Source organism: Embiotoca jacksoni, unplaced genomic scaffold, assembly GCF_022577435.1.
Source record: "Embiotoca jacksoni isolate LCO1_2020_lvr unplaced genomic scaffold, fEmbJac1.0.p SCAF_10, whole genome shotgun sequence".
NCBI classification, from domain to species: Eukaryota; Metazoa; Chordata; class Actinopteri; family Embiotocidae; genus Embiotoca; species Embiotoca jacksoni.
The window spans coordinates 18,570,524-18,595,737 of record NW_027185230.1 but is presented as its reverse complement, the minus strand read 5'-3'; the positions used below and the strand labels follow the sequence as shown (position 1 = coordinate 18,595,737).

The window sequence follows — 25,214 nt, the reverse complement described above, 5'->3', positions numbered from 1 at the left end:
TTTTACAGAGAATTTCAGCCAAACAGGTTTTAACATGGACCTAACCGGAAACTATCATCTAAATCAACTAATAAAACCCTGATGTTCCGATACCACAGTGCAGCTGCAGGAAAAAAAAGTCTCCTGTTGTCCTGTTTCGGTTCACATGGGGAATTTTTTCCTCTGCGTAATTTCTCGTCTGTTTTTTCCCCGTGTCACCTCACCGTTGGCCAACCCATTTTTCTGTCTTCTTCCCAGACTTTTTTTGGTCTTTCCTTTTTCTTTTTTTCTCCTGTGGGCTTAATGCACAGGCCGGTGTGGCGCTGCAATTTCGGAATCTGCCCTTGTATATGGCGGACGAAAATTTCCACAGGAGGAACCGCAACACAAACCCGCCGTGCAAGGCAGCGACGGAGAGCTTTGCACGGACCGATTAACACCTCGGCACATCCACGACTCATTACGCCATTACGCTTTACTAAAATGTAACGTAGCGAGTCGTGGAGAGGGGAGGAAAAAAAAAAAAAAAAAAAAAAAAAAAAGCCGAGGAGGAAATTTTTTTTTTTTTTTATCATTTGGAAATTCTCATAACTAATTCACAATTTTTTTTTGAGGAAGCAGTTGTGCAGTCACCTCTGGTCGGGGAGGGAAGGTTTCTGGAGCGGGGGAGCCTGTTTCGCATGAGCTGCATCGTTTTTGGAGGTATGTCAAACCGCTGTTTGCCTTTTTTTTTTATGATTTAGAAATCCTAAATTTTTTATTTTTTTTTAAATTTTTTTTTTTTTTTTTAATAAATTTGTGTAGCGGATGTTAAGTTTCAGCCTCATGGACACGGAGACCTGGCGGTGTCTCGGTGCAGGCTTTGAAGCCATCTGAAATACACCTAATCTGTTGATGTTTTTTTTTTTTTTTTTCTTTTTTTTTTTTTGCCTAAATTTTCGTAATGAAGTTTGTGTTGAACTGCTGCGTGCTCGTCTGTTACATATTCACCATCACAGGGGGGGAAACGCTGTTTATGTCGCTTTGATCAAAGGGACCGGGCGATAGTGGCAACATGAAGGACGACGAGGGGAGGAACAATCTGAAACACAAAAACCTCCTGCAGCCATGTTTTGTGAATTTTCCTGCAAATTTTGGGCAGCAGGGCTCCGGAGTTGCTTCTCTGACACTCCGCACAACAGTAAGCCTACTTTTGGTTGCATTTTGCCGGCTGGCTGTTCATCGTGGATGGGCAAGAAAACCCGAAACAAAGTGTCGTCATGTCCAAATTACATTTCGACTTTTATTTTTTGGGGGAAAGATAGAGGATTTAAAATCGTGGGTGCCGTTGGCGCCACCTGTAGGCAGCCGTTTTGGGGGAAATTAGAAATTGTAACGAGACTAGTTTTGAGACTTGTTTGTTATATTGAATGCTAGTTAATTTGTGTCAGGGTGTATTTTATGCTTCTGAAATGCACAGACGCCGTTTTGTATGTGTTTAGATCAGACTCCGATGAAATGTGCTTTTTGGGCAAATTGGTGCAAAATGACCTTTTAAAAAAAAAAAAAAAAAAAAAAAACTGCCTTCAAAGCATTGTGCAAGTTAATTCGTTTTCCTCTTTGGTGTTATTCATGCTGAGTGTTTTGGTCTTGAATCATTAGGTTGATGGTTTGAGAATTTTTTTAAAGAGTCATTTGGGAAATCTTTTACTGTCTCTGCAGTCTTTTAGATGCAGACAAAATATAGCAAAAAAAAAAAAAAAAAAAAATACATCCTGCAAGTCTTCAATCCAACACACACAAACTGCTTTTGCAGCCTCTATTGAATTGGTTTTTTTGCATGAGTGTTTATGTGTATTAATTGGTACACAGTTTTGAATTATCACACGGTCAATTTAAAACAATTTGGGCTTTTTATTTCTAGAGATTGGAAAGTGGAAAAAAAAAAGCAATCCAAAGTGAACTGAACAGCTCTGGAAGAAGAAAGCCCATGTCAGCATAATTTGACGGCAGGAAAAACAATCACAAGCATTGCCTCTACTGTTTATATTAATCCTGCAGACGCCAAACAGTTTCCCATCTTGCATGGCTTGCTTTTATTTTAATGTACGGGAAAACTGCAAGAGGCCTTTTTGCTGTGGGTAATTTTAATGCTGACCTTCAAATCTGTATTCATTCAATTCAAAAGAGCTGGTGGAAATTGTGTGGTTGGTATGCAAAAATCTGGGTGTAAATTCTGACCTTTTGCCTGAAAAGTCTAGTTTCAGCTGAAATACAAAGCTGAAGAGAGGCAACCAGTGTCCTGAGTTTAATAGGGTTGGATCAGTCTGAGTGATGGGAATGTTTATATGCAGAATACCTGAAGGACCAAGTAATAAGTTATAAAGCCCTCAGGAATAATGCTGCAGTGTTTCAGCAAAAAAGAAAAAAGCACCTTCAAACCCCGATTTTTGTTAATGGGGATTGTATTTTAGGAGTGTTCTCGTTTTAATTAAGGTAAGAGGAATGCTGAGCTGTCAGTACCTTAATGAACAAAAGCTTTGTTTCACAGAGGGTATTTGGAGCGAATAGTTTGGATGGAGAGGTGAAACTTGTCCCTCCAGGCTGTGATAAACACAAGATGGTGAGGGATCATATTTACAGCCTGTCGGTTGCACGGTTTGAAACGTAGCTGCTGCTCTAATTCCCATTAACTTACTACAGAGGTTTCACTTTTCATTTAAAGCTTTCAGGTAAGCAGTGTTATTTGGTTTCTGTGTTTGATGTCTTGCCAGATCTTTTTTAGTATACAATCGCAGATCATCCTTAAATGTGTCTGGAAACCATACATCCTTTTAAACACCTTACGTTCTCTTAGTGGCATGTTGAAAATGTCAGAAAATGGCTTCACTTAAATTAGTCTCGAGGGAATGGCTTTTCAGGGGTTGGGAGTGCTGCATTAAAAAAATTCTGTGCATTCTGCACATATTTTTCCAGCCTCTTCCTTTTGTAAAAATGAACCTTATTGGCTTCATGAATAATGCATAGGGATGTTCAATTGCTGCAGCAATGAAAATTAGGCCTGTTTACGTGCAGTGGTTATATACACAGAAGCTTCTTTTTTTTTCCTTGACCATTTCTGAAGGTAGAGCACAGCCTGAGTAGCTTTTCTGAAAATACAAATTTTCAGCAAAGCAAATCTCATTTCTTTGAGTGAAAAGGGGAGGGGGGAAACTCCCGCGGGTTTAATGAATCCATAAATCACAATAGTGCCAGGTTTGCTGCGCCTGCGTCAGTGTGCAGTGTAATTTTGATTTTCATCAAAAATTTAATCTGCCAGCCTACAAGGGTTTAGCAGCAGTCCGGATGCAGCCCTGAATTTCTAATTTTAGGGGCCTGATCTTTCAGGATTTATTTTTGTATAATTCAAGTCTGCTTTTCAATATCTCTTGTTATTAAATTTTAATTCGTGGCATTAACATATAGATTGAAAAGGTTTTTATGGGGTTTTTTGAGTGTATGCTGATGGAATTTTACTAGACGACACAGTTTCTTTTTCCAGAGCATCCTGTGTGCGAGGTGGGGTGGGGTGGGTGGGGAGGGTGGGGGGGATTTATCCATTTCTCTGCATTATTGCTTTTTGAAATCATTGGTCATACACCGTCTTGGAAGACATTTATTACGGAGGACAGGAAAATGTGCATTTGATTAAAGAAGCAGGGAAAGCAAAGCATTTAGTGTGAACCAGTCTTCGGTCAACCTATGCTCCTCATCACTGACTCCACTCTGGATAATACAAACATGCAGTCAAAGCAGTGATTTGAAGTGACCCCCTCCATCCCTCCTCCCCCCACCATTTCAGATGAATCCTATTTTTAATCCCTCCAGAGTGGAAACATTTTCATGAGCCTTAAACAAATTTGTATTTTATATTTGGAATCTCTCCTCCAGTCTACTTAACATGCAGAACATAGTGATTTTTAGCACAGCGAGGTACAATTCAAGGTAATAAAAAACTCTCCAGGTTAGACACAGGATTTTTTTTTTTTTTGCTTTAACCAAGCAGTGATTGATTTACTACATTATTGTGCAGAGGGAGATACTGTACTGCCCAAATATAGGCCAATTATTTTAAGTACTTCGACTAAGCGCTGAATTCTGTACAGAGGTATGTCCTCGAGATGTTTTTCTGTTGTATGCTTAACCTCCCTCTGTCGTAGCCCGAGATAAATTTAGTGCGGTGAAATCATATCTTGTGGTTAATGTGCACACGGTGACATTTTCAAAACACAAAAAACAAAACTAGTTCATTAAATTGACATAAATCACAGTGTTCTTGTTTCACTGCCTGTTGTACAGATACTATTTATACATCCTTGATCCAAATGCTATTTGAAGATTTAATGTAACTATATTTCCCGTTCTTGTGTGATTGTTTATGTCCTCTGTTAGCCTTTGGTGCTGTAGTCGTAAGGAACATCAAGGAAATGTGCATCTGGTTTAGATTTTCGTCCTGCCATGTAAGTTACAGTATATCTGAAGCCTCAGACTCTGAAAGAACATAAGGCCAGATGGCTAATTTTGCATTTTTGACTTTAATTAGAAGGAAACAGGTCACAACAGACATTTTGTATATTCAGGTTTCAAAATGATGCACAAGAAATATAACATGGATGACTAAGGGACTGATTACAACTCTGCGCTGAAAAAAGTTCAGATTCTGTGTAAAATGTAAATAAAAACAGTATCATAACAAATCATGTTAACAAATATTTAATGGAAAATAGAACAAAGACCACATATCAAATGTTGAAACTGAGAAAAAAAAAATTTTTTTTTTTTTTTTTTGGAAAGCTCATTTTGAATTTGATGCCAGCAACATATTTAATGTAAGCATGACGCCGTCTGGATGGCAGCTTATTGCTCCAAAACCTCAGAAGTGTTCCTCAGCCCCAGCAATGATTTCCATTAAAGAAGTGTCTGTTTTTAAAGTAGTGCTGCCTCAGGGCCTGAAGATCTCTGCCATCTCTTTGGCCTTCTCCTTTGCTTACAGAGATTTCTCAGGATTTTTTTTTAATGATTTTATGTACCGCAGATGAGAAAATCCCCAAATTCTTTGCAGTTTTCCATCGACAAACATTATTCTTAGATGGTTTCACTGTTTAACCACACAATCTCTGAGACTGATGAACATCTGCCCGTCTTCACTGCCGAGAGACTCTGCCTCTCTGGAATACTCTTTTTAAACCCAATCATATGTTCAAATTAAATGTTACTTACTTGTTACCAATTAGCCTAATTAGTTGAGATGTTACACCAGTTTTTTTTTTTTTTTTTTTTTTAGTATCACACATTTTTCCAGTCTTTTGTTGCCCCGTCCCAATTTTGTTGGAACATGTTTCTACCATCAAATTTGTAATCACCGTGCATTTTTCATGGAACAATAAAATTTCTCAGTTTTGGCATTTGATATGTGGTCTTTGTTCTTTTTTCCAATTCAACATGGGTTCACATGATTTGCCAATCACCTGTTGTTTTTATTTACCTTTTACAGTGTCCCAACGTTTTTCAGGAAATGGGTTTGTAATTCAGATACCCGAGTCCTTCCCATTATTTGATTTGATTACAGACGACAAAAAGTCATTTAAATGCAACGTTATTTCAGTTGAATACAGGGAACAAGAGTCGGTTATCTTTTGTTTAAAAAGGCAATGACATGCACTGCTTCTTTTCACCCATAGCAGGGTAATCTAAAATCAATCAGGAGCCAATCAATAACATCCGATGTCCATTTTGAAAAAAAGATAAAATAGGTGAAGCTAAGACTTGTTAAGCATTGATTTATTGATTTAACTTCTCCATTTAGGCCCTTCGTTTGCTCTTGGTGTGCTATTAACAAACGCTAACAGAATGTCTTAATCCTTTTTTCAGCAAAATTCAAGTTACTGAATGTAATGAACAGTGGCGGAAGAAGCTAACTAGTAACTGTACACTGGATACATAAAGTATTAGTAATGTTAGCGAATACTTCTACACCACAACCTTTCATAGGGATATATGACCATATTGTTAAAAGCTGTCACTGATTCAGAAGCATTCAAACCTCCTCACTTTTTGAACAATTGATTGAGTCGTAGATTTTATTTTACATGGATGAAGTGGATGATGCCAAACTTAAACTCAAAAATCCACATTGACAAAGTGAGAACATGTTTATAGGGATTTTAGCAAATTATATATTTTTTTTTGTAAAGGATTTAAAACCTTTTTTTTTTTCAGTGTTTGTACATGTCCCTATGGCAGCAATTACATCTTTGGGTGTTCTTAGGAAAGTCTCTCCAAGCTTTGTTTACCTGGATTTGGTCAGTTTATCTCTTAAATTCTTTCAGATTGGACAGGAAGCGTCCGTCTGAACATCCTCAGGTCTCTCCACAGATGTTTGGTGGGGTTAAAGTCTGAGCTTTGGTTGGGCTGCTCAGCGACAGTCAGGACTCGTCTTAAAGCCACTCCAGCATCTTGGTGTTGACTTTTCCTCAGGCACTTCTTTAAATGCCATTTGGCAAACTCCGAGAGTGCTGTCAGATGTCATCTTACTCAAGGGTGTCTTCTGTCTCGTCAGCCCACAATAAAGCCCTGATTGAAGGAGTGTGGCTGAGATGATTGTCCTCCCGGCAGGTTTCTCTTATTTCTGCAGATGACTTCCAAAGCTCGTAGAATAACCGTTCTTGGTCGTTGACTTGGTCCTTGGTTGCTCAGCTTGGCTGGTCGTCCAACTCTCGCGAGAGTCCTGGTTATTCCCTACTTCTGCTGTTTTACACCCTTTGAGGTGATCCTGGGAATGTTTAAAGCTTCAGACATGTTTTCCTGACCTTGTCATGATCTGTGTCTCACCAGATGTTTATTGCACAAGTTTTAAGGTCATTGGGCTTCATGGTTTTGCTTTTGTCCTGACAGTGTGACTTTGGGGATCTTGTACACACCAGTGCATAGGGATTTCCCAATCAAGTTCTTTTTGATATTAAGTAATATTGTGCGATATTGACTATTTAATACTGAGTAACGACTCTCTCCACTTCCAGTTTTTCAGGCTTTTTTGTAGCTAGATATAATTTGTTGCATCTTAAAACATGAATGAGGAAAGTGAGTTAATTTTTTATACATCAATTGTAGTTTTAGTTGTGATGAAAAGGCAAAAACATTAAATACAAATATTTAAATAAAGGCAGAGACGGTGCAGTTCACACGGCTGCAACTTTTCCGTTTAACGTTCTAAAATATTTTTTATCTCATTGCAAATATTTGCTTTGAACTGAGCTCAGTATTCACAATCACATCAAATGAAAATCAGAATTACACTTTTACCTGGTCGAACTTACGGTATTTTGTTGTGTATTTTTTCAGACGCCATATCAGTAGTAAAATGTTCGCATTGCAGACATTACGGATTGTTTGCTTCTTTTGTTTTAAATTTTATTTATTTTTTTTATTTTATTCCTTGTCATTTTAGAATCTGTAGGTCCAATAAAAAGTGAAAAACATGCCTCACAATATTTAAATTTTCCCATAAACACTAAGCAAACCTGTTTTGAAGAGAAAAGCTGGCTCAAGGCTAAACCCAAATTGCTGTAGTACTGTTTATTTTGGCAAACAAATTCGCTGCCTTAATCTTTCTGCTGTAACATATTTCCTTTTTATGCTTCTGCGCTGTTGACAACCGCGCTGGAACGCATTAGTTCACTGTTTGTCCCGTTCTCGTGAACGTCATATCTCAGGAACTTCCTGAGGGACTTCCTTTAAGATTTGTTCAGACTGAAGTGATCAAATGTTGGTGGTCAAAAGTCACTGTGACTCCACATACATCCCGTTCATGTGAACACAATATATATATGTAAGGAACGCCTTTAGGGAATTTCATCACATCTGGCACAAACATCCACTTGTACTCAAGGATGACGTGGTTAGATTTTGGTCGTCAAAGATTGCTGTGACCTCACTAAACATGTTTGAGGCCATTTACCCCAAGATATAATTTGGCTAATTATAACAAAATTGTATACAAATGTATAACAGGATCAAATGAAGAGATTACAATTCATATCCAAAATGGCCATCTTAACTATGTCATCCTAATCATCTGCTAAAACACTTTTCTGGCTATTATTCTGTGCCATGACTCCGGAACCGATGAGGAAATCGACACCACATTTCACATATGGTATATGCGTACCGAATTGGTGGTCGTAATCTCAGTTGTCTACCTTGAAACGGTGGTAATTATAATGATGGCTAATTTCAGCACTCACTTTCAAACCATGGCCTGTGTGGATAAGATTACACAAGTTCATCTCACGCCACTGGTAAGACTAGACGCTGTGTTGAGACTTCTGAAAAGAGAGAATGGAAAAATCTTGAAATGGATATACCCAAAATTAAGTACTTGAAAAATATAATATTTTAAAAATGGCAATAAAAAATTGAAAAGAAACAGCTGTAACTAAATTTCAATGACACATACAGTTGTACACAAAATCCACGTTAGATTTTGAAAAGCTATATTTATTTGTTTCATACAAAGGTTGAACAACCATCTGGTCTACTGTTGCACATACAGTGTGAAGTGGCAGACAGAACTATTACACTTTATTACAGCTGAAGGTCGGCTGTTTGGACTATAAACGTCGAATGTTTTGTCTTCGCTTTATCTGCTTCACGGGCTCATCTCGCTGAGGCTTGTTGGGCATGTGTCATATCCAAAGAAAGGTGTATTTGGGCTATGAAAAGGCTTGTTTTTGCTGTATCGGTGCGCTATTATTAGAAGTCCAATTTTCCCTTTTTCCATAATATCAGTCATCCTGGCATAACTCTGTTTTGCTTGGTTGCATTCTGAGCACATTCTCTTGACAAGGCCTTTTATAGCCATGTGCTGAAGTGGCAAGTTGAGTAATTCAGATATTTCTGAAATTAGAGCATTTGGGCGCCACAAAGCTGTGGAATTTATGCCATCAAAGGTCACTCATGAATGGTTAAGCCACTCTGTTCTTCATGGCTAACGTGAAATTGTCTTTTTTTCTCTTCTCAAAATTACACTGTCGCACTTATTACTTCCAGTTTTTCCTGTACAATTTGAGCTCATGGAGCTCTTTACTGTGGTGGTTGGTCCTTTTTAAAAAAAATCTTTTTTAGACTGCAGGGTGCTGCTCATTTTATTTTGGGCTGCTTGCTCTTCGGCGCTACTCGAATAGCATCCTGACATCCAGAGAAACTTTTTCCCTTTTGATATTGTTTTCATGGTAATTTTAAAACGGCACAGTCTGTTCGACCTGGCAGGGCGAGCTTTGGGCTTTATTCCGATATATCGGGCTGCAAGTCGTGCCACAATCAAGACTGCATTTTCCGACGGATCATTCAAGTCTTTTTCTCTGTTTTTCTGTTCCTCATACAGAAGCACAGGCTCAGTGGAGGTGGAGTCATGAGTGCACAAGAAGCACCCAATCCCGGGAAGGAGCAGGCAGACGGTGGGAGCGCAGCCGCAGATGCTCCAGCGATCAAGAATACTAGTCCGCCACCTGTCACCGTCAAGAAAGAGCCCGGCACCTCGGAGACGAGCAACGGGAAAGTCGGTGATGCCAACCCAGCTGAGATCTGTGTTGTCATCGGAGGAAATGATGGAGGAGCAAGTGGAGGTGGTTCTCGTAGAGCTCAGACCGAGGGTATGTTTGCCCTTGGTACTCCTCCTCCAACGAAGAGCACAGACTCATGCATAGGTGTGTGAATGTACATATGGACATATACGTGCATTTGCTGACGGCAATCATGTCTGGTGTCTTTTGACCCTGACGTTGCTTCCTGACTGTTGAACTCAAAAGTGCACGGCATTCAAAAATGGCATTTCAGGAAATTGAACCCCAGTGCCAGTTTACGAAAAACAATGTTTATAGTCACTGAAGATAATTCAGAAATGTCACTGTGGGCAGTTTTTTTGGAGAACTTCCTCAAAAGAAACGGCCTCTATGAAAACTACTGACACCGTGCAGTTGCTGTGCAATTTTTTTTTTTAAATGTGGTTTTTCAATCCTGTGAGAACAAATACAATTCTTGTATATTGGTATGGCAGTGTATTGGGACGGCAGCTGAAACATTAAATATCTCCAAATCTGGGGCCAATAACACCCATCTACATCGCTAGTGTGTAACATTCGTGGGAAATGATCAAATATGTTGCTCTGTAATTTGGGTGAGCTGGAACGTAAAAGTTTTTGTTCATATTTGCCTTCCACTCTTTTGCAAAGTCGATTCTTTCACATGATAATGGTGATGATTAATGCTATTATTGCAAATTGCAATTACATGCACTGTGTATGTGTACATGTGCAAATGTATGCACTGAAAAGAGATTCAGTGGTCAGTTTATTAGGTACACCCAGCATTAGCTAATGCAGTTGTTACACAACCGCCGTTTCATTAAATCCTACCTTTTACACGGGTAATAATGTTTATAGTATTTAGTAAATCTTTATTAATGTAATCAACACCTCTAAAACCTCAGACTGCGTTAGTTCTCGTTAGCTGTACCTAATAAACGAGTGTTTGATGATGAATGTTATCACTCGCAGCTTCGATCAAAACTTTCTGGTGCTCCGTTGCACCTTGTAGCCTTTGATGGCTCCTTGGACACTTTTTATGGCTGATACTGACCCGTTTAAATATAACGTCGTTGGTCCTGATGTTATTTGTCTTGGCTCAGTCAATGAATCAGTTTTGTAATAATTTTTCCCTTTTAGGAAACAGAAGTGGAAGAAACGTCTCAGTGGAATCACTGTAAATTTGAAGGCGTAGGAAAGAGAACATTAACAGCTTTACGACACAAATGAATCTGTTTTTCTGATTTTTCTTTTGTATATACATTCCTGATGCTACTATTACTTTGTTTGAATGACGCTGATATGTATTTTCATGCAGGTTCATATGTGTGTGGGGTATGCGGGAAGAAGTACAAGTATTATAACTGCTTTCAGACACACGTGAGGGCACACAGAGGTAAGATCGTTTTCTTCACTTGTCTTTGCGAGAAGTCAAATAATAATTGACTGCTGTGTTTTTCCTTTTCCTGAAATGATTCACTTCTCCAACATGAGTCATGTATGTTCAGTTCTGGCCAGGGATTGTATTTTATACAATAATCTTGTTTTATTGTCCTCTGAATTACTTCAATGTGAAATTCAGGTTGAAAGCTGTGAGCACATGTTGGCATTACGGTACTCGTTGAAGTCCAACTCTTCTTTGTCCTGTTTTTCAACTGTAGAATCAGAGAGCATGGTTGCAGATGGTTTACCCCAGACACCCAACAGTGAGTACACGTTCACACTCATCCACTAAACAACTTTATTAGCATGTTGTTTATTATTTAGTGGACTTGTCGTTCCACTGTAAATCTCAGACTTAACCTCATTGTATTGTGACACGGACACAATGTTCTAACAATTACAGCGATGTTTGGTTGTTTATAGAAGTTTGAATATTTAAGGAAATTGGTTAAAACTGAGCCACTCTAAAAGTACGTATGAGTTGCGCACAGGACGTATTGTTTGGCATCATGAGTTCTTCTAGTTTACCTGAGGTAAACCTGAGACTGCCTATAAAAATTAATGCTGGAATTGTGATTTTAATCTTTGAATGGCAGTCTATATCAGCCACCAGGACCTGCGTTTATCAGGCATCTTGACATCATGGTGAAAGTTTGATTAGGACTAAAAATACTCTTACCTCAGAGTAGTACTTGAGTTATTTATAAATCTTCCTACATGCACTCTCGGCAATCATTACGTGAATGTGCACATCGCTTAAAGGCAGCAGTATGAACGTGAAAGGTAGAAAAGAACAATCATCTTTATGCAGGGAGAACGAGATTTTTTTTTTTTTTTTTTTTTTTTAAGTAGTAGGAAAATTACAAACACAGTGTAACCAAAAGGTCTGTGACAGTGTTAATAAGTAGGCCAGTGAGGCTTCTTGGCAAATAAATTGCTATTAGATTAAATTTGTAAGAGGATCTGCAAAGCATTTTTTTGTTGATGCCATATATTTAGACTTTCTACTTGATAATGACTGGCATATCAATTTATGTGTGTATTTTTAAATATAACTTTAGCAGTCCATGTGGCACCAAAAAAAGGTGGCAGAAAGTGATGAGTGAGACGAGTGATTGATCTTAATAAATTCATGGAGTGATTGCCTTGAGATAAACACTGGATCTACATATCAGACACCAACAGTAATTAAAGCCTCCAGTTTAAGGCAGCACTGCGAAGGTTTGGCGTCAGTGTAACCTCCACATTAAGTCTGCTTAACACAAGACCAACAGCAACTTATTCTGGGTCACTGAAAGCCTGCATTTGAGAATTTGTGGAAAATAAAATTAGGCCAGCGGATAATAAGCCTGGATTTTCCAGATAGTATATTTTATGAAATAAATGTCCCTGCATTTAACAAGTTTTAGCATAGGAACATTTTGGAGTCAACACAGGCTGTGTTGTGGAGGAGTTCTTGGAGTTGAAGAGAGTATTTTGGGAGCATGGCTAGAAAAAACTTTCCTTAGTTTTGATTAAGTGGGCGTTAAGACCAGAAACAGCCCCGTGTTTAAATAAAATGTAGGCGTTGGTGGGGGTGTGTTGCTCCAGGTACCGAGGAGACAATAAAATACCATCCAAGAAGTCTAGCTTTGGCAGGATGTATTTAAATAATCAGATGCCAAAACTATGGTGGCACTGAAGTGCAAAACACAACAACAAAAACGAGCAGTCCTAAAGTGCAAAACACATAAATGCAAAAACTCCCCAAAAACCTGTGGTCCTGAGGTGCAAAACACAAAAACAAAAAGAAAACGCAACCACAAAAATGAGCGGCTTTGAAGTGCAAAACACAAATATAAAAATACAAAAAACACAACAACAAAAACTTGCGGTCCCGAATTACAAATCACAAATTGATCTTGAAATTATAACGTGTGAAACGGATTTAACTTTAACTTTGCAGGAGGATTCTTAGAAACATGGGTTCATATTTCTCAAGCACATCAGGATATCTCTGGAATCAAAATAGACGGAATAGAAATAACATGAGCGCAACGTAATGGTGGTTATCAAGCTCCCCACACACTTAATCCATCGTCAAAAAGAAAACGAAAATTTGTTTTATCGTTAATTTACAGCATGCTTTCAGTTTTGTTAAATCAAAACTCTGTGCCACCTAAAACTGAAAACACAAACTGTGCTTTTTGAATGTTAAATATACCATAATTGTAGTCCTTATTAAATTAAAAATATCTATGATTTCCAAATTAATTTGAATGATGTCAGAATAAATATTTCCTGAGATATTTCATTGTGTTTTGTCAAAATCAGTGAGCAGGAAATAGTTGCTAATTGGTTGAATTATGAAAGTAATGACTTCATGGGATGGACTTTTTCTCTTGAGCCACATGAAAAATAAATTACAAGTCTAGTCTTAAGTTTATGGCATGAATATCATGCCATCTTTCAAAACTGAAAAAAAGCTTTGAAAGGTTTAAATTAAGTGTTTGAAAGCTAGAAATCGAATAAAAGGTTTTGCAAAATTCAAAATTAGATTTGAAGGCTTACATAATGCTATTTTCTCTGAGTTTTCCTTATTCAAAACCGCAGCTCTTTTTTTTTTTCACAGTTTCTCACATTTTTTTAGTTTCACATTCGTCACTTCTGTCCTTGTGTATTTTTTGTTGTTTTCCATGTTTGAAAACTTTTCTTAGCTGAGTTTACAGCACCTGTCTGGATACAGTTGTACTGTTTTACCTTTTAAACAAATATGGATATGGACCTGCAATAAGCATTTTATGTTTGCATGGAATTGTTTTGATGACATCATAAACAGGCCCAAACTGTTTCACTATGTTCATCTTTTATTTTGCTGTCTGAAATGTATTCCGTAAAAGAGATGCATATGACAAGTTTATTCCATGTATTAATATATCTGTTTCTCATTAATAGTTATTTATTGAATATTCTGTGTGGCCCCCTATCCCCCAGTGATCTTCCTATTCGGCCCTTTTGCTATTTTATTTGAAATAGTCCTGCCTTTTGCAGTCCTTGCTTTTATTTGGCTGTGTTTTTGTCTGACTGTGGCTTTGTAAAAGTAGGTGCACAGAAACGTAACAATAAAGAGAGTCCAACCTGCAGGGAAAATGCATCCATAACCAATTATCTCTATTTTTATTCTTTTATCGATTTTACTCTGAATGTGTCCTCACCTGTGCTCGCAGCAATGATGTTATGTGAGCTTTAATTACACGGACAAATGCCAGGAATCCACTAATTTGTGGAAAATAGTTTTAATCATGTTAATTTGAGGGAAAATTATAGAATATGCATGGTACTGTTCCCTTGAGGTGTTATAAATGCAATTACAGTTAGGCACCCTAATAATCGTCGTTGTCGCTAGTTAAGCATAAATTTCATGATCCCATTTGGTGTGTGAAATGAAGAAAATTGTTGTTTTTAAATCAGCATTGTCATATTTTTCTGGGCCCACTTGTGTCACATTTTGTAGCACAGCCATTTGCTTTGTTTAAAAAAAAAAATAAAAAAAAAATCTAATTACAAATTTTAATGTTTTTAAAGCACGACAAGAGCTCAGTTCAGACCAAACTGCAAACCCGAATCCAGACCGTAATCCAGGTCACCGCGCTGAGAGTCGCCCTCGAGACCGGCGAGGAGAGAAATTTAGAAGTTGTCGCTCGGTTGCTAAATGCTAAAACATTTGTCGTGTAGGTGTGTGCTGAGAGGCTTTCTGCTGCGGCAACATCACTCAGACGTGTTATCATGGGGAAAAGAAACCAAGTGGAGGAACGTGGTCAGAAACTAATATTGTCTTCCAGTTGCTCTGAGACACAGTTTATGCAACAGATTGCCGAGACTCTTCAGATGTTCTTACTTTTCAATGGCCGCCTGGCTGCGCAATACTTCACCCTGCAACAAAATTAACATGAGGAAAAGAAGCAATCTGCATCCCCTATGTCCTTTTACTCTGTTAGTCTTTTATAGAGTTTACAAGAAATGTCTATGAAAGCTAAATCAATTGTTAACTTATAAACGTAAAGTGATATTAATGTACATTAAAAAAATAAATAATTCAGTTTATATTCATAATGTTCAGTTTGTGCAAGTCCATACATGGCAAATTAAAACGCAAAAACAATTTGCTATTTTAATCTTCAGAAGTTGTTCTACCATACTTCACCATTTTTAAATTTAATTGGAATTCAAAATGCGGCTTTGAATTTGCATTAAAATACAATTTGCATACGCATATTTTTAGCTTTGTTTTCATGTAGATGTTACTCATAAAAGTAATACATTCATTATTAACTTTTCCCTCACCTTTTCCCTTGGGATTCATCTACCTAATCTCATTTAGCCTCCCTGTCTGTCTGCATGCAATCAAATCTGATCCTCTGTACTTATTTGTTTGCTCATTTATCCAAGTTTCTACTGCAGAAAGACTAAAAACAGAACTCTATTGTTCATTTTATGAGAAGCAACTGGAGCACCTTGGGGTTCAAGACGTTCAGCTGCATCTCGGTGCTTATTAAATTGCTGTGTGGTGGAGTTCAATTGGTTAAAATGTGTGTGCTGTATCTGCCATGTCCAAGATTCATGTTAAAGTCCCATCTCTCCTGCTTTATAATCTGTGTTTTAGTATTATTGCATTTTAAATGTATATGGCCTTCCACAAAATACTGGTTGTCAATGATATCCATTGTCTGCTAGCCTGTATGTCACTCACATATAAACTGTGGCGGTCTCTCCACCTTTTCACCTTGCAGGTAGCTTCCGTTACTCCTGTGACATCTGCGGCAAGAAGTACAAATACTACAGCTGCTTCCAGGAGCACCGCGACCTGCATGCAGTTGATGGTAACCAGGAGTTTTTGCACGATTTGCATGACAAGTAATTTTTTTCTCTTTGAAACTCCCGAAAACCTGAGCTTAAGAGCCATTCGGTGAGCTTCCTATTTCACTCTCAGAGTAGAATCTCTATTTTATGCAGCAGGAGCAAAATCTGAGCAAAATGGTAAAATGGAGGAGATAAGAAAAAAAATTGGAGCTTTTTTACCCAAATACAGTAAATGGCCAGAGTATGTTTTAAATGCATTTCAGACAGGCTTGTACAATCAATGTAAAAGCTGCTCGTCAAAGACATTTCCCTTTTTTATTTTCATTTTGAGTACATGTTTGTGATATTATTTAAATCCAGATGGAAAGGAAGAATAAGCTATGTATAACTTTCCACTTCAAGGCCGTGTGACCGTTTGTGACCGCAATGACATTTGACAAAGTTGAGTGACCTCAGAAAAGCAGTCAATAAATAAACATGTGATTCTTCAGCTGGGAACAACATGATATTTCACAAAGAGCTCAAGTCACATTTTACATTAAGTGTATGTATTCACTGATCTCTATACTTATTTCCTCTCAGATCCATATGAGCAGGTAGTGTTACCTGTGGATGGCCTTAAAGAGGAGGAGCCAGTTGAACCCTATCAGAAAATTGGACCAAGTAAGACTGTTTGATGTATTTTATTTTATTTTTTATTTTTTAAAGTAGTGGTGTAACAGTACACAACATTCATGGTTTGGTGTATTTTTGGTGCGGCAGACAAAACAAAAGAAATGCCTAAATTATTTTAATTTTAAATGTTCTCAGTTACTCAAATTCTGGCATATAAAAAAAAGACTTTCACCTGTAAAAATATCCATCAAGATAAGTGCAATTTCATTTTAGAAGCGTGCAAAATAATGCTGCCTTTGTCTCTTTTCATCAGGTCTAAGAACAGAGGCATCTTGTTTGTAAAAAAAAACAAAAAAAAAAACAACAACCAGGGTCTTTATGCAGTCAGTGCGAGCTCCGCTTGCTAACCAGCTGAGCAGGACAGCCGATTGGTCGGTACTGTGTGTGAGCTGAGAAGTCGCTCATTCAGCTGTTAACCCAACTTGCATGATATTGACAATACCGGGTGTACCGCCAGAACGTTACAGGTGGAACTTTGTTTCGGTCCTGTGAATACAGCTGTGTAAACAGACACATGACGGGAATACTTTGGATCACAGAGCGTACCGAGTTGAAGAAATCTGGTTCCATGCTAAACCATTCAGGATGACGATATGTCCTGTTACACCCCTAGTTTAAAGCTAATTAGAAAATGTCTGTACATGATGATTGTAAAACCAAAATGAAGATTTACCATAACAGAGCAAGATTGCAGAATACGATATAAATAGTTTGTAGCTGCCTTTTGAGTTTTATGATGGGGATAAGTTTGACGCTGTAACCCAATGTTTATACAAAATTTTGATATAATTTGTTTTATGTTGGATTTCAATTATTCTCCAGAGAATATTATTTGAAATCTTAAGTTGTGGCCTTCCTGATTAGTGGGCTTTGAAAATCCCTTTCTAGCCTTATAGCTTGATTCTACCGGTGTCCGATACTTAACACAGTTTGTAATGAAAGGGCTTAAGTCATGGTGATAATCCATTTTAGAAAAATAACACTTATGAGGTCACAATGAGCTAACTCCACCCTGGAAAGGTTGCAGAACATGAGTCCAAAAGTCCTCTTTCGCAGGGGAAAAAGCTCTCGCCCACCTCCACAGAGACCTCGGGTTCAACCGGCGGCAGCGCATGTCCCTTCAAACCCAATTGGCAGTGTTCGCAGGTGGGAAGCCTGCACTTGTCACTGCACTAACGACTCCTACTGATTAAGGGGGGATAGTGTGAATGTCCACGCACCATGCAGGGAGACCCGTGTATTTTTTTGTTCTCTAATGTTGAGGTACTGCTAAATGTTAATTTAAAGATGGGAACTTTCACTCTGGGTGGGTGGGGGGGGGGAAGCTACTGTCAGAATCACCAGCTCCTTCCTCTTCACTCATATTTGGACTTTTTGTTTTTTCTGCTTTTTTCCTTGTGACGTAAGGCGTGATTAACAGAGTGATTCTGTCCTTTTTAATTGAAGACAACTAATCCAACAAATTTGACACTGACCTGATACTTGCTTTACGACTAACCTGGATTTTGGATGAAAACAATGGTTTGTTTGTGTGTTTTCTTGTTGCCAGAAACGGGGAGCTATGTTTGTGAGTTCTGTGGGAAGCAGTACAAATACTTCAACCCGTACCAGGAGCATGTTGCTCTTCACACACCTATGGGTGAGTCCGTGTGTTTACTGTACTCTCTTTATTAAAGATTGTAAAATTTTCAACTTTTGGAATCCAGAATAAAAATAATAAAGTCAGATTTTAGTCATTCGTCTTTGTTTCTGCATTTTAATGTGATGCGGAGGAAAGTACCAACGTGTTATTTTTGGTTTTGAAGTTTTACGACGTGTCGCTTGACTGTGAGCATCTCTTTCGATGTAGGCTCCTTCGATGTGAAGACATCGCGGGTGCAGGAATGTGGTTTGGATATGAGTAAATTTGGTCACAGCCAACCTGGGAAGATAAAAAGTAAGCAAAACTTTATCCCCCTAAATTTTGTTCGTTGTTGTGTAATTTTAAGCAAAATTGCTTCATAATCCTCTGGACACACACACACACACACACACACACACACACACACACACACACACACACACTTAGTCGTGCCAGTTATGAATGGGGGCTGAAATTGAAAGTCTGTGTCCGGCTCCTTGATAACGTTGCGTAAAACTAGAGGAATGAGTTACTTTGCACCTTTTACTCAGAGCTGCTTATAATATTTGCAGATCAGAAAAACAAGGAAAACATTGATTATCTTGTAACAACCGCAGATTTTAAGGCCCGTGATAAATTTCATCATAATTGAAATGAAGTTGTTTCTTGTAGTAAAAGGGTGAGTTGTGTTTCAGGAACAAAATCAAATATCGATATATATTTTTGATACCTTAATATCGATATTGCAATGATATTGTAGGACTGACTGTTGAGTGGTTAAGGCAAATAATAGAAGAGCTAGAACAGTCTGGGAAGTTCAGAAAATGACATCACTTTACTGTAATGCAGCCTTTAAAACCAGGAAAAGACACCCAAAATCCAATATGAGATTTAATCTCATATCACAGTATCAATAATATAATACTGATAACAGTATAATTTTTATATATTGCCTAGTCTTAGCCTGAGCATCTTCTCCAAGGCTTGCAGGATGCTCCGAGGCAGCAGTGGTGATTATTTGCTGACAGTCGTCTGAGCGGAGACAAACAATAAACACGGTGTCTGAGTCTGATCCACAGTAGCTACGATTCAAAACTGTCCCTTAAAGGACCATTTCTAACATGTCAGTGGCGGATACCACACGGCACCTTCAGGTCTTACATGCCTCTCCTGGTCGCCACTGTTTTGGCAGCATACAAAGGGACCAGCAAGCACATTAGCCAGCTCGTAATGTCTTGGCTAATCAGTGAATGTAATTATAAGTGCTTTTCTTTGGTGTCGTAAAACCTGAATGCTTCGTAACTGGCGTAACAAATTGTACTATTGTTGGAGGTAAGTGCTGTCAAAACTGTGCCGAAATGGATGCTGATAAAATAAGAAAACAGCCTTGTGAAAATGAACAGAAACCAAACACCCGCTGCGTGTACTGCTGAATATTGTCTTTTAAAAATGTGAGTGTCTCTTGTCGCCCGCATGACCACAAAAGTGCAGCCTGTCGGTTTACCGTGGTGGTATTGGCATAGCTGGATTTGAGGGCAGAGACCGTCGCAGTAATATCACGGTCCTGCTGTGAGGGTGTGGTGGAAATGTGTAGAAGCATAACTCACTGTGGCTGAGCAGTGTTTCAGTGAGTCAGTGTAGAAAAAGGATATGAGAACCATAAGAGATTGGATGTAAGGCTCTGGGTAACCTTGCAGCTGTTTTTGTGGCAACCTTGCTGGAAACTATTAACCTTCGCTGAATGGTTAATTGCACGATTCAAGTGAGGATGTGATTCATGTTTTTTTTTCTTGGTATGATTTTTTTTTTTTTTAATTGCCTCAAGCTAAACATGTTGAATTATTTTTCAAAACGTTAAAATGAAATATAGACTATTGACCAAATGTTAGTCTCATTAAAGCTAACGTATCTTACCAGAAAGATTCATAAGATAAGAAAAGAAAAGTCAATGAAATGGTTCACTTGATATGCAAAACCAAATACACATACAAACACATTACCAATAGTCCACTGTCAAACATCATGGATTTTCTCCCAACTCGTACTGCATTTTGTGGTTCAACCCCCCTCCGACTGCCATAAAGAACTATTTAAAGCATGGCACACACTCACATCTTAAAAAGTGGGTCAAAAAGATGGAATGAAGAGAAGGAATTAAACCCATATTTAAATGTAATATGAACATTTGGATGCTTTTTCAGGGCTCTTAGTATGATTGATTTGCATGCTGCAAACTAAAATTAAGTGTAAATTGCATGTCATTAAGTTTGCTTCATCTCCACTGTTGTGTGTGTGTGTGTGTGTGTGTGTGTGTGTGTGTGTGTGTGTGTGTGTGTGTGTGTGTGTGTGTGTGTGTGTGTGTGTGTGTTTTTGTTCATAACTTGAATTGAAAATATTATTCACGTTGTTTAGCATGGGCATGTCAGTCATTGTCTCTCTTGTGCTTTCACTTACAGACAGCCCATTCAGGCGGAAACTGGAAAGTGCGATTCAGTCTAGTCTGGTTGACACCAACAGTTCGCAGAATTCAAGTGGTGAGCACCGAGTCACTTGTTTTGTGGATGTGTGTGTACTTGTCTGGAAATGTATTATTTCTGCTCTAATGGTGTAAAGTATTTTCAGTTCTGTTGTGAAGCAGGTGTGTGTGAAAGCGAATGTCTGTCTGCAGAAATACTGTTTCCATCCATCCGTACTGTGTTTTGCTGTTCACACCCGAGCTGAAAATTGAGATGAGGACTCGGTGGACGTAAAGAGGTTTACGTGACCTACCTTGTATCACTTGTTACTATATAAAACTCAGAGAGCTCTATCATTATTATTATTATTCTACTACTTCACATGAAAATGGAGACCTCGTTGGATATAATGTTGGATCACCTTCGGCTCTGATAACAGCTGCTTTACAAACACCTCATTCAGAAACATGAAGGCGAAGTTAAAGACCCCAAAAACTACAAAAGTCTCACTTGTTCATGAGAGTTTTCTGTCTTTGCTGTTTTGTCTGTGCTTCGCTGACCGGTTTAAAGTGGGTTAAGCAGAGTTGTAAACTCATGCTCAGAAATATGCTGCGTCACCTTTCAGAATTGATCCCATTCAGAAGTGGCCACTTTGTGGTCCGTGATCGATCAGATTTGGCCTCAAATCGGATCAAACCAAACCCGCACAGTGCTGATGATGCAGATCGCAGCATCACACTCCTAGAAATATTACAGACGACTACATTTTCCAACATTTTACATGTGATTGTTGCTTCTTTGTTTTGAATATTTAATTCATAAAGTGATATGTGATGTATTTGACAGATTTATAATAATATGAAAGCAGACTTGGGGAGGTTTCAACCCTCCTTCGTGGCATTCAAGACCCTTTGTCGATGTTTATTAGATTTCACTTTTATCTTGGCTTCAATGAAATGTTTACAATGATCTGCTGTTTTGTAAGTAAATGATCTTCAGCTGATAATCTTGTTTGCACATAAAAAAAAACAACACCACTGATGCACTGATTGAATGCAGATGGGAAAAGAGTGATGCAAAATGCCCCACTGTGTGTGTAGTCTTAAATTCCTCCTCCTTCCTGTCCTCTTGTCAACAGGAACTCCGAGCCCTCTGGTGGCCAGCTCCTTCTCTACAACACAGAGTAAGTCCAACCCCACCTTCCTGCCTAAAACAACAACAAAAAAAACCTGCATGATGCCTCCTTCTCATTTCACCTTTTTTCTAGTGTGCTTTGATTTCTGTTAATCTGTCATCGTTTGGTGCAAACAGTTTCTCTTCTTCACATTGTGGTTATCTGGATTTTCTACATTTCTACATGGTTATGATTTAGGAATATCTGAACACAGGTTTTCTTTTGGTGGACAAAGATTTTGGAAAAAGCTCTTAGAATTTTTTTTTATGTTTGAATGTAAGGATGTAAACATGAATTTGTCCTTTTCTTTTTTTTTTTTTTGCCTTAGTTAGGATATAGTGGAAACGGACAAGAAATGAGGATTAGTTGGGATGGGTGGTGTCGCTGGCTAGATTAGAACAGGGGACATTGTGATTATATCACATGCCTCAAATCCCCTGGCCCCAATTTAAAATGAACTTCTATATGTTGCTGCGATAATTCCCAAAGTAGCTTAAAGCCATTTTAACATCTTTGATGTAATTTTCAGAGATGCTGCTACAAATTGAGTCACTTAAGGCTGCAGAAATCACAGTAAACAGCCACATGTGACGTTCAGCGCTGCTGCGTTTGGCAGAGGTCCAGTACAGATCAGGGATAACGGTGGCCAGGTGGACAGATGCACATCATTTTCATTTTCTGCCTCTGACAAAGAGTCAACACTCTTCTGGGCCTTGTGATTTTTTAGAACCCTACACTTGTGGTGCCTGTGGCATCCAGTTCCAGTTCTACAACAACCTGCTGGAGCACATGCAGTCCCACGCTGGTGAGTCCACGACTACAGATGCATGTTAAAGCTCGACAGGGAATCAAACCAGTGTGAACGCACCCTCGGTGGCTGCTATGCATGTGAAAGTCTCAATGATTACACAGACTCCGTACCTGTTTATTGAAGTGTAGGCATTAAGTTGCTGTACACGACGTGTGTATATCGAGTTTTAAGGAATGGATTGTTGTCATGGGGGTTGTTGCAGATCTGGATCTGAGGCTGCTGGAAACAGTTTTGTTTTGCTGCAATCACAATCGCACACATCCACTCCTCTCCTCCCCCCCCAACCCCAGCCCCCTCCGCCCTGCACCCTTTTAGTGTAGTTACTTTCTTATGTATGAATCATGTTGCCTGTCCTTGCATGCAGTCTCAAAACACTGTTTTCTACACTTCAGCATTGAGAACAAAATATATTTACGTTGGTAATAATTTATTCATCATGATTTTTTTTTTTTGCTGTTTGGTGTTGCTTTTAGATTTTGACTTGAATTATTGTGTCGAGACTGACGTCAGTAAATTGCTTACAACGCAAGATTCATGAATGATCTGAACAAACCATCAACTTAATTCCTTTTGTAAACTTGCACAGCCAGTTTTGAGGCACAGCCTGTTAAGTTCAGACTAAGGGAGGCCAGATAAGGTGTTTTTATCATTTCTTTTGCTGACAGTTATTTTTGTTTAATTTTGTGTCATGGTTTCATGCTTTACACTTTCCTCCACTGGAAACACTTTTTTTCTCCATTAACATTAAACACTAGTGACGACTCTGCCTGATCGTCCTTCTCTCCGTCCTCAGCTGATAATGAGAACCACACCAAAGGGGACTCTCCCAAAACCTCCTCAGCCTCGGGTCCTCAGGAGCAGCTGTGGAGAGGTTCTCAGGTTCAGGCCCATTCCTCAGTTAAACTACAAATCCAACCTCAAAGCATCTCCCAGAGAAATCATACTCTTAGTCGTAAGTACCGCAGCTTCATTAAAAGCCTAGTGGTTACGAGACATCCCACGTATACAAGATTCCTGCTGGGAACCTTTGTTGCATGCCATACCCTTTCTCTCTCTCTCTCGCTCTCTCTCTCGACCTACATTTGCTGTATGTTTATCTCTAATATAGTCAAATTTAAGGTCAAAACAACAGCAACAGAAAATAATAATTATATTGTGTATTTTTTGCAACCTGGTAGGTCAAGGAGTTCTCAGAGGAAAAAAAGTTTGGAGACTCCTGCAATAAAAAAAAAAAAAGAAAAAAAAAAAAGCTTTTCAAAGAGAATTCTCGTAATACCAAAAATAACCTCTTAAGGCCCCACCCCATGTTAAAGAGGAATTTTCTCTGTAAATTAAGTTTGTTCCCTTATTATTGCCGTGTTTTTTTTTTTTTCATCACTCTATGATTCTGTACTGTATTTAATTTTCCCTTTCAGGATACCCTGTGTTTTCTGCCAACAAAAAATGAACTCCTAATTATCTTTCTTATGTTTTGTTCTGCCTTCCTATCCATCCATCTGCTGTCTGTCTTGGCAGAGAATAACGGACTACCTGAGAAGGAGCGACAGCAGGTGGCAGAGCGCCTATTACGGGTAATGTGTTCAGATCTGAGCATGCTAAATGTGCTCAACAGCAAGGACTTCCTGAAGTTGGCCCAGACCCTCGTGGATACAGGTGCTCGTCATGGTGCCTACTCCACCCGTGATGCTCTTGGCAACATGAGTGCCTTGGCACTGCGCCAGCTGCCCCGCATGTACAACCAAGTAAAAGTCAAGGTCACGTGTGCTCTAGGCTCGAACGCCTCGCTCGGCATCGCCGTCACCTGCCACTCCCAGTCGTCTGGCCCGGACGCTTGCTATGTTCTCACAGCCTACCAGGTGGAGGGCTTGAGACTGAAACGCTACGTGCTCGGTGTGAGGGAGGCCGAGCTGAGGGAAGGGCCCGAGCAGGTTCACCACTGGGTGCAGAATGTGCTGTCTGAGTTTGTGATGTCAGACATTCGCACCGTGTACGTCTCAGAGCCCAGAGTGTGGGGAGCAGGATTTTCAGGATCACCGATGGGAGGTGGCGCCCGGGGGAGAATATGTTTGCGGTGCGCGGGCTGTTCGCTCGGTTCGGTCGTCCAGGCCGTCCTGGGGAAGCGCAGCCTGCAGGCTCGAGGGCTTCACGAGTTGGCCGAGCTTCTGTCGACGTGCCGAGATATCGCCTCGTCTACCGCGCTGGCTGTTCGTGAGGAGCAGTACACCAACACGTCCACAAGCACAACTGAGGAGGGTACACAGGGCGGCCCCGCACAATGCCCCACCCCTCCCTGCTGGGATCGTATGGCCGAAGCTCTTCTCCAGGTCCATGCCCACTTTGAACAGATTTGTGAGGCATATGGTCGCAGTAAGGCCACAACTCCACTCCTCCAAGGTCTCAACAAGCATCTGCTTGGCACGCTGGGTTGTCTGCTGGCACCTCTGCGCCTGGCAGCTCTGGAGCTGAGCAGCCAGAGGAGACCAACCTTACAGCAGGTGCTGCCTGTCTACCTACGCCTGGAGAAGTTTTTTACATCTAAAGCTGGAGAGGCTGGAACTGGCACGGCTAGCAAACTCTGCCACTATTTCCTAGAAGCACTTAAGGAAAACTTCAAGGT

At 39.3% G+C, this 25,214-nt stretch overlaps 1 protein-coding gene across 4 annotated transcripts in view; it reads left to right on the top strand.

Moving 5' to 3' along the window:
- Positions 1-210: 210 nt before the first annotated feature.
- znf618 (zinc finger protein 618) overlaps positions 211-25,214 on the top strand; it is a 30,546-nt gene continuing 5,542 nt past the window's right edge. The window contains exons 1-14 of one of the 4 annotated variants that reach the window (XM_069171569.1): positions 211-681; positions 9,380-9,701; positions 10,897-10,974; positions 11,240-11,284; positions 15,791-15,880; positions 16,443-16,523; positions 17,592-17,681; positions 18,085-18,174; positions 18,385-18,471; positions 20,613-20,690; positions 21,751-21,795; positions 22,514-22,591; positions 23,391-23,549; positions 24,113-25,212. In XM_069171569.1, coding sequence (XP_069027670.1) covers positions 9,407-9,701; positions 10,897-10,974; positions 11,240-11,284; positions 15,791-15,880; positions 16,443-16,523; positions 17,592-17,681; positions 18,085-18,174; positions 18,385-18,471; positions 20,613-20,690; positions 21,751-21,795; positions 22,514-22,591; positions 23,391-23,549; positions 24,113-25,212 — 2,316 coding nt within the window. In that variant the 5' untranslated portion in view covers positions 211-681; positions 9,380-9,406. Of the gene's footprint in view, positions 682-746; positions 1,160-9,379; positions 9,702-10,896; positions 10,975-11,239; positions 11,285-15,790; positions 15,881-16,442; positions 16,524-17,591; positions 17,682-18,084; positions 18,175-18,384; positions 18,472-20,612; positions 20,691-21,750; positions 21,796-22,513; positions 22,592-23,390; positions 23,550-24,112; positions 25,213-25,214 lie in introns of those variants that run through there. The other 3 variants (XM_069171544.1, XM_069171561.1, XM_069171551.1) reach the window with 3 other exon arrangements.